General features: G+C 44.7%; 1 protein-coding gene across 1 annotated transcript; it reads right to left on the bottom strand.

Moving 5' to 3' along the window:
• Nucleotides 1–4,525: 4,525 nt before the first annotated feature.
• On the bottom strand, nt 4,526–7,776 carry LOC109759658 (gamma carbonic anhydrase 2, mitochondrial). The gene is made up of 5 exons (XM_020318481.4): nt 7,354–7,776; nt 6,422–6,565; nt 6,083–6,208; nt 5,691–5,842; nt 4,526–5,109 (listed from the first exon to the last, which is right to left on the bottom strand). Exons 1-5 carry the CDS (start codon nt 7,466–7,468, stop codon nt 4,822–4,824), a joined length of 825 nt encoding a protein of 274 aa, XP_020174070.1. The 5' UTR covers nt 7,469–7,776; the 3' UTR covers nt 4,526–4,821.
• Between the last annotated feature and the right edge of the window lie 1,761 nt (nt 7,777–9,537).

Genomic DNA, 9,537 nt, shown 5'->3' with positions numbered 1-9,537 from the left:
AGGTTTGCGGTGGCATAACTCCCGATCTAGGTTATTTTCTGGAGGTTTGGGTATTTATAGGAATTTTTGGTGTAGGTCTCACGTCAGGGGGGTCTCCGAGTCGTCCACGAGATAGGGAGACGCGCCCAGGGGGGTAGGGCACGCCCTCCACCCTCGTGGACGGCTCGGGACTCTTCTGGCCCAACTCTTTTACTCCGGGGGCTTCTTTTGGTCCATAAAAAATCATCAAAAATTGGCAGGTCAATTGGACTCCATTTGGTATTCCTTTTCTGTAAAACTCAAAAACAAGGAAAAACAGAAACTGGCACTGGGCTCTAGGTTAATAGGTTAGTCCCAAAAATCATATAAAATAGCATATAAATGCATATAAAACATCCTAGATGGATAATATAATAGCATGGAACAATAAAAAATTATAGATACGTTGGAGACGTATCATCGGTCGGCCAGGTGTTGTCCTCCTGGGAGCGCCGGAGTGCAATGCGGACTGCCATTGCCTCCTCCAACCGCGCACGGGATGACGCCCTATTAGACGGATCCGGACTGGTCGGAGTCAGATCCGTTGCCCTCCATGCCGGAGACGACCGGAAATCGCCGGAGGTGAGCTAGGGTGGCGGAGGGAGTGGAGGGGAGAGGACTGTGAAGTGGTTAGGGTTTGGTCCGGCGAGCGGATAGGGACAAATATATGTGGGGTCGGGTGGGCCAAAGTGGGCCTGGTCCGACGTGATGGACGCACCCAGTCGCCCTCATATCCACCCCATATTTGGGTTGGATATGAGGGATGCCGTGTTGGAAATATGCCCTAGAGGCAATAATAATATGGTTATTATTATATTTCCTTGTTCATGATAATTGTCTATTGTTCATGCTATAATTGTATTAACCGGAAACCGTAATACATGTGTGAATACATAGACCACAACATGTCCCTAATGAGCCTCTAGTTGACTAGCTCGTTGATCAATAGATGGTTGTGGTTTCCTGACCATGGACATTGGATGTCGTTGATAACGGGATCACATCATTAGGAGAATGATGTGATGGACAAGACCCAATCCTAAGCATAGCACAAGATCGTGTAGTTTGTTTGCTAGAGCTTTTCTAATGCCAAGTATCATTTTCTTATACCATGAGATTGTGCAACTCCCGGATACCGTAGGAATTCTTTGGGTGTATTAAACGTCACAACGTAACTGGGTGACTATAAAGGTGCACTACAGGTATCTCCGAAAGTGTCTGTTGGGTTGGCACGAATCGAGACTGGGATTTGTCACTCCGTATGACGGAGAGGTATCTCTGGGCCCACTCGGTAATGCATCATCATAATGAGCTCAATGTGACTAAGGAGTTAGTCACGGGATCATGCGTTACGGAACGAGTAAAGAGACTTGCCGATAACGAGATTGAACAAGGTATAGGGATACCGACGATCGAATCTTAGGCAAGTAACATACCGATGGACAAAGGGAATTGTATACGGGATTGATTGAATCCCCGACATCGTGGTTCATCCGATGAGATCATCATGGAACATGTGGAAGCCAATATGGGTATCAAGATCCCGCTATTGGTTATTGGTCGGAGGGGTGTCTCGGTCATGTCTGCATGGTTCCCGAACCCGTAGGGTCTACACACTTAAGGTTCGGTGACGCTAGAGTTGTAATGGGAATTGTATGTGGTTATCGAAAGTTTTTCAGAGTCTCGGATGAGATCCCGGACGTCACGAGGAGTTCCAGAATGGTCCGGAGGTAAAGATTTATATATGGGAAGTCCTATTTTGGCCACCGAAAAATGTTCGGGATTTTTCGGTATTGTACCAGGAAGGTTCTAGAAGGTTCCGGAGTGGGGCCCACATGAACGTGGGTAGTGGGGGCAAGGCCCCACACCCCTGGTTAAGGCGCACCAAGATCCCCCCTTAGAAGGAATAAGATCATATCCCGAAGGGATAAGATTAAGATCCCTAAAAAGGAGGGGATAACAATCGGTGGGGAAAGGAAAGGATGGGATTTCTTTCCTCCCACCTTTGCCAATGCCCCAATGGACTTGGAGGGCAAGAAACCAGCCCCCTCCACCCCTATATATAGTGGGGAGGTGCATGGGAGCCGCACACCTTGCCCCTGGCGCAACCCTCCTTCCTCCTACACCTCCTCCTCCTCCGTTGAGCGTAGCGAAGCTCGGCCGGAGAACCACGAGCTCCACCACCATGTCGTCGTGCTGCCGGAGTTCTCCCTCAACTTGTCCTCCCCCCTTGCTGGATCAAGAAGGAGGAGACGTCCCCGGCCAGTACGTGTGTTGAACGCGGAGGCGTCGTCCGTTCGGTGCTAGATCGGATCTTCCGCGATTTGAATCGCCGCGAGTACGACTCCATCAACCGCGTTCCTTGCAACGCTTCCACTTAGCGATCTTTAAGGATATGAAGATGCACTCCCTCTCTCTCGTTGCTAGCATCTCCTAGATTGATCTTGGTGACACGTAGGAATTTTTTTGAATTATTATTATGTTCCCCAACATGCCGGTCAGGCCGGGCGTTTGAGGCCCATTTGAGGCGCCTGTCTTGGTCAGATTTTAGTGACCGGTCAGTGACCGGGCGGGCCGCCCGGGCATTTGAGAATGGTTTGGGGCGCCTGGTTGTAGATGCTCTAAGGGCATCTCCAACGGCAACCCGTAAAAAACCTCCCATATTCGTTCGCGGACAGGGGGACCAGTCCATGGACACGGATGCGGGTGGCAGCCATCTAACGCTAGCCGCATACATTTTAAACCGCATTTTAACTAACCGGACGAAATTCATGCAAACCGACAGATATTCATCAAAGTTCAGATAGAAAATAGCACAAATCATCCACACATAACATGCAAATTAAGTCTAGTACAACAAGGTCTCAAATTCGGCTAGATCCCAGATGTCCAACAAGTTTTTGAGGAATGGATCATGTCCTCTCACACATACTTCTCCTTCAGCTTCATCCAGCAATGTGTGCACGTAAATGGCCGTCCCGCCGACCTGTGGTACAGCACGGCGACGCATGCGGGCTACATATAATGTATAGACCAACATTGAATGAAATGAATCAATCAACAAGTTTAGCAAGAGGAAGTAAAACTTACCATCTCCTCCATGCTCGTATGCAATGGTCACCTTGCCTCGAGCTGATTGACCAAGTTGCTGAACTTTGACGCTGACCTGAATAGCGTGCCAGCGATATGACAACGACCTCATGTTGTGTAGTCACATGATATACATGTTGTAGGGTGCAATGTGCTTTTTTGCGTGAAACTTTTCATGCACTTGCTCCAGAAAGGCGGCCCTCTGGCCCTGCCTATGAAATCCGCGGACCTGGTCGCCGTCGGGTTTCGCACCTCAGCGCGGCAAATCGACGTGCATATTCCACGTAACAACAGTATAATTTGTGCTCTTTTTTAGCTGTATAAACACCAGCAGGAGGTTGTTGGGCGTGAGGTTGATCGAGGAGGGGAGGACTCCACGACTGTGCGCTGTTTGCCAGTTGGGAGGAGCGGTTCGGTGAGCCACGGCGGCGAAGGGGGCGGTCGACATGGTGGTGGGGCACGCCAAGAAGCTTCAGAATTTTCTTTATGAACAACAAAAGTGTGATGCTGAATGCGACTATGCACACCTTGACACCCATATTGTATCTTGGTCGAACTTTCCTTCCTTTTTGTCTGTCTGATCTTGCTAAGAAATCTGCAATCACTTGCCACCAATTCCATTATCCTATCCCGCTTTGACGAAAGCCTGAAACTAACAAGTCTAATGTTCAGACTTCAGCGTCGTTCAGGAGCGTGCCAGAAACATCTGGAGGAGACAAGTTATGTGTCAAACAGCAATCACCCACGTCCCAGAAATTCCATGGGCAAATTCTTGACTAGTTACCGGTTGCATGCTATGTGTGGATGATTTGTGCTATTTTGGGAAGAGATCACCCACAGCCCACCACCACATGCTTTTTTGGGAAGAGATCAGCGTCCCACCCTACAAGAGATTCCAACCATAGAAAAGACTGAAGATCAACAGAAATCTGAGCAGGAAATCCTCTTTCAGATGGTTCCCTCTAGCTAATCCCATGAAGCCTCAGATTTATCTATCTATGTAAGCAAAGCCTCTGCATACACACTCAAATTGTGTTGCATCAGCCTCTGCATCCTTTATCTACTGCATCATGAGCATTCCCAGCAGAAAAACATGCAGGCCATCTAATTTGTTTCCATGGAATTTCAGTTCCCCTGAACCAGAGGAAACTGCTCTCCCACTAAAATGAGTCATCACCAAATTGACCCCTTGTTTAGCTGCTTAAAAATACTTCACCTAGTAGTTGCTAAAATCTAATATCTACAACAAATTTGAATCCAATACCATCCACATGATTTAGTTGAAAATGCATGAAACTGAAATTGAAATTTAGCAGCAATTCAGATGGATCATGTTTCAACATTGCCGGTGTCTCTGAAATTTAGATATCATTAGGGAAGCCAATTGGTAAACAGTAAAAAACAAGGGGCAAAGATAGAAGATTGAATCGCTGTAAGCCATTTAAAAACAAACAGATCACAGTTAAGATGCACTCTAGAGTACAAAACAGGACTGCTTCAACAATGTGCACTTCATACAGAAGGTGTAAAAGCGATCCCGGGCTCCTCTTCATTGCAATGTGAAAGAGAGGTACTGTATGCGGTCGATCCTACAACAGCGCTCGACCCAAATCTTATTGGGCATGAAAAAACAGAGAACAAGACCAAAACATAAGTCAAATGTCCCAAGTCGCCACATATCAAAATCAAAGCATCCCTACGAGGGGCTTGATCTCAGTGAGCGACAGCTGCTTTCGGTGCTTTGTCTGGGAGGATATTGTCGGGGAGGATGAGCTGCGGCGGGATCTCACGGACCACTCCGAGCATCGAGTCGTACTCCTCATCTTTGTGAGCAAACTTCTTCCTCAGCTTCTTCTCGAGCTCAATCTCATCGAAGCTCTTGGAATTCTCAGTGGCGTGAACATGAGCTAAGTTGATGTAGTTGGCTGCCGATTGGGCGATGAATGTGATCTCCTCCTCTGTCAGCTTCCTTAGGAACTTGGCAGGATTACCAACCCAGACCTAATCATGAAGGAAGACGTATGATTCAGTAGAGTCACACAAGATAGATTTTCCATTTCAAAATATAAAGCTGAACATCCTTGTCTAGTTGTTGCCGAATAACCAGTTAAATTAATTAATAAATCCAGAATATGAGCTTCCAGACAAATTGTTCTTCAAAAGAATGGTTCCTGACACCAGACAGATTTATTAACTGTGCTCATAAAGAGTTCTAACAACAAATTGTTCTTTGCAAAAACATAAGTCTAACCTAGAAAGTGAGCTAGTACTAAACATTATTGAGCTTCCAGATTGATTGTTCTCCAATAGAAAGGTTTCCTGAACATTATTAACTGTACTCATAACGAGTTTTGACTACAAACTGTTCTTTGCAAGAACATAACTCTAATCTAAAACCATTTAAATCTATATATGTCATTTTTCAGCCAGGAGTATGACGATCTTCTAAACAACATGTTGTGAAGAATGACATCTTACTATAATGCGTGATTGCGGCCAATACTGTTAAATATCATAATGATGACAGTTGATACATAATGATCATCTAAAAACTCGCTTATCAAGACAACAAGAAAAATAACCTCCCCAGAAGGAATCCTTGTATTCTGCTTGACAAGAGATCCAGCGCCAACCATGCTGTGCTTTTCAACAACCACTCCGTCAAGCAAAGTGGCACCCATACCAACAAAAGCTTCATCCTCAATGGTGCATGCATGTAAAACAGCACTATGACCTGGCAGAAATTTATTACTTTATGCAGTATTATAATAGAGTCAATCATCAAGACAAAATGAAGCTCGGTGTTTCAAATCCATAAATCAATCACGAGGATGAGATATAGAACAGATTTATATTTATTTATTTTTGTAAATGACCATAGCATGATTGTCTTGAAAATGAGGTAAACCAAAATATTGGTAGCATGTTGTAGTTGCTTACATATATAAATATAGAATGAGCTAGGATTACTGACCTACTGTAACATTGCTTCCAATGATCGTCGGAAGGACCTTCCCGCTAATATTAGTCTTTGCAACATGTACAAGGGAGTTGTCTTGTATATTTGATCCAGATCCAATACGAATACTGTTGACATCACCTGAAGGCAAGAACAGAAAACAACAAAATGGTCATACTACAATCCATTCTGAGCACCATACTGTCAAAGTCATGTTCATTTAGAAAATAAAATTTTAGGTAAACACATCGATACCTAGAGCACCTCCTGGTTCAAAAATAATCATCGATGCGAACAAGAGAAGAAAATCATCAAGATAATGAATGACCATGGTTAGTCAGGTGAAGTGTTTACCTCTCAAAACGGAGCCATACCAGATCGATGATCCATGTCCAATCTCAACATCACCAATGACAGATGCACTGGGAGCAACAAAAACATCTTTGTTGATCCTAGGCTCCTTGTCAAATATGCTCATGACTGTACGATGCCTTGACACTGATAAAGGCATACAAAAGGGTAACCACAGGTCAGAAATGAAGTTTTTTGAATCTCACCAAAGTAGCTCATGCCTCATGGTTCTACAATGATCGGTCGAGATAGGTACACAGGAGCCTTCAAATAGTGAAGGGAAACTACTCCCCATTGTTGTTACCAATGCATTCAATTCCTGGTCATTTACCAGATGAAGCATGTTGACAGTTAATTTCCACCAACTATAGCACTGAACCTAACTCAAACAGGAAATGGCGTTGTTCGTGATGCTATGGGACATAAGTTAGATACATAATCAATTTGACAGACACGCAAAATACAGTACTTCCACAAAAGTCAGTATGGTCACCGTAAGAACACCTTATTATGCTTAACTTACAGCTAATTTAAAAGGTGAGAATTAAGAGATTGCGATGCTACATTTCGTCAACAACTGACAATACTGCAAGTCAATAAACAAAACAGTAAACCAGGAGCGATAGCACCAAACCCTAAATGTTAGGCCCATTTCAACTCTCGAGTCACATTACCAGTATGACAGTACCAATTTCTATTCCAGTTTCATTCTCCCCCATAAGTATCCCAAAAGTTCTGAGGCTATCAAAGAATACGGGTGCCACTGAGTCAACCTGATCTGGTACCGAACGTCTCCGAAACTATTGAGTGCGACGAATTGACGACCGGCTACCAGCCAATACTACGGCTGCGCCAAATCGAAATGGATAGAGAACCCGTAGGGAGCAAGGGGTGACCGGACTGAGGGGGAGACAGAGGCGGAGATGGATGATTACCCTGCTCCTCGGTGCGGAGGCCGCCCTGGATGGTGGATCCGAGGCGGTCCATGGCCTGCCCCGTTCCACGGATCCACTTGCCCACCGTGTAGATCGCGCGCCCGAGTGTCCCCATGTCTTCCCCCCTTCGGCGGGCTCGATCCCTGCTCCGGTCGGGGCTCGCCGCCGGCAGTCGTAGGCGAGGTGGGGTTTAATGGCGTCTGAGGCGGACGAGGAGGGGAGGGGGAGGGGAGATATGAGCCAGAAGACAATGGCTGCGCCCGAGGAGGAAGTGGAGCTGCAGGAGAGAGAGAGAGAGAGAGAGAGAGAGAGAGAGAGAGAGAGAGAGGAGGTCAATAGCCCTGGGCCCAAATTGCATGGGCCTTACTGTTGACTAGCGAGAGGGTCCGTATTACAGGCCGGCCTATCGCTTGCCTGTGGTACGAAGACTATCTCAGCAGAGAATCACTCAAAAAAAAAGGAAGAGCCGAAGAGGTTCTAAAAACAAAACATCGAATGGGATTAAAAAAAACATCGAATGGAAGAAAGATTCCTTCAAAATCAAGTGGGAGGAAAGAATAACTAATTTCCAACTTCAAAGATATAATCTCTGAAATCATCACCTTAGGTGGCTTACAAGATGATGTGGTATAGATTAATGTGGGTTTGAGCCAAATAGATGTTGATTAGGACTTGAACCTCATTTGACATGTCGTCGCCTTCTCCCAAGCCCCGCAATTTTACTACTTGTACGCAATGGACATACCCTCCAGTAGCTCAGTCGTGTTCTTCTCCCTTGTGTCGACTGATGGTGCCTTGTGCACACCGATTTGTCGATGTTGGAGGTCAAGTGGTCTTTGGAGTTAAGAAAACCAACAAGGGACATCGTGAAACAAATAAGAGATAACTCATGGTGGTGAGGAGAGACAGTAGGTGCCACTGCTATGCTTGAACTCGTACTCCTTGAGATAGAGGTCTCCACACAAAGTGGAAAACGAGAGGCCACATTCAACATCTCCTCTAATGCCATGGCCAATGATGACATCCCCTCATGCAGCCCCGTTGCATGCCTAATATGTCAAATTTCAAGTCACCAGAGAGTTTGTATGTGTCTAGTCTTAGAGTGGTCAAAAGGGGAGCCAATAAACACCAAAACATCCTAAACGGTTGATACGTCAACTCGAAAACCATCTAAGGGGGTGATTAAAATTTGTATGTTCTCGGATGTAAATCACACCTAATTCACTTTATTGGGTTATTCTTCACTCGGATACATTTTAGGTACACTTTTTAAATTTCGCAAAAAAAAGGGATAAGATAGTGAAAGCAGTGGGGGTGCTCTCGAGGCCGCATCGCCATTGCTACTTGGTTTGTTGTGTGAATAATTAAGTATACCCATGAGGTCCCACTTAATCCTACTTGGCAAGTCAGTCAAAGCCCAAGCTAGTTGTCATGATCAACATGTCAAACACGAAGAAAAGCTAAGAATACCAAGTCAAATAGGCCGCTAAAGACAAAAGGAGCCGAATAAAAGAAGCCCATGAAGGGAAACCCACATGGTGAAGGGTTGAGAAGAAACTGTCCATCATAGGCTATGGATTTCATATCTTTCATAGTCCACCGTCGACCAATGCGCGAAAGATTACCTCCATTACCCTACACACCTATCATCATAAATACGAGACTACATCACGCTCCGTCGAGATGACTGAACCTATTCAAAAAATATCGTTGTGTCAACTTGGTCGATGTAATACGATGACCTTCTCTATGAACTTGTTGCGCGCGCGCACACACACGGTAATCTATTTTTCGACCTCATTAATAATGGCCACCTGCCACACGTTGGTTTGATTACAACAACATGGATTGTCTACCACTAGACCCTGTTAGCACGTAACTTTTACTTTTCTATAAATCTTAAACTTATTTATCTAGAATATTAAATATCATCAGTATATTAAAGAGTGTGTTCATACATACCAAAACATTTGCACATGTAATTTTTTTCAAATATTCAAGTTTTTTTAAACATGATTTTTTGGGGAAACGCATAAAAGGAGAAAAATGATAATTAAAAAAGAAAGGGTAAAAAAGAAAAGAAAATTGAAGGTAAAAAAAGAAAAAGAAAAAGGATCATGATATACATCGGCCGTTAGGTTTTTAGAGATTGTACCAAACACTTCCTACCACCTTTCACATACA

The sequence above is a fragment of the Aegilops tauschii genome, chromosome 2 (assembly GCF_002575655.3).
Source record: "Aegilops tauschii subsp. strangulata cultivar AL8/78 chromosome 2, Aet v6.0, whole genome shotgun sequence".
Lineage (NCBI taxonomy): Eukaryota > Viridiplantae > Streptophyta > Magnoliopsida > Poales > Poaceae > Aegilops > Aegilops tauschii.
The sequence above is the reverse complement of the archived record's forward strand: the minus strand, read 5'-3'. Positions and strand labels throughout refer to the sequence as shown.

Excerpts from the sequence above, each read along its gene's own strand:
- LOC109759658 (XM_020318481.4), bottom strand. The coding sequence starts at position 7,468 with ATGGGGACACTCGGGCGCGCGATCTACACGGTGGGCAAGTGGATCCGT. Across the intron at positions 6,566-7,353 it reads CCTCCGCACCGAGGAGCAGG|TGTCAAGGCATCGTACAGTC; the intron begins GTAATCATCCAT and ends TGCCTTTATCAG. Across the intron at positions 5,843-6,082 it reads TGGAAGCAATGTTACAGTAG|GTCATAGTGCTGTTTTACAT; the intron begins GTCAGTAATCCT and ends AATTTCTGCCAG.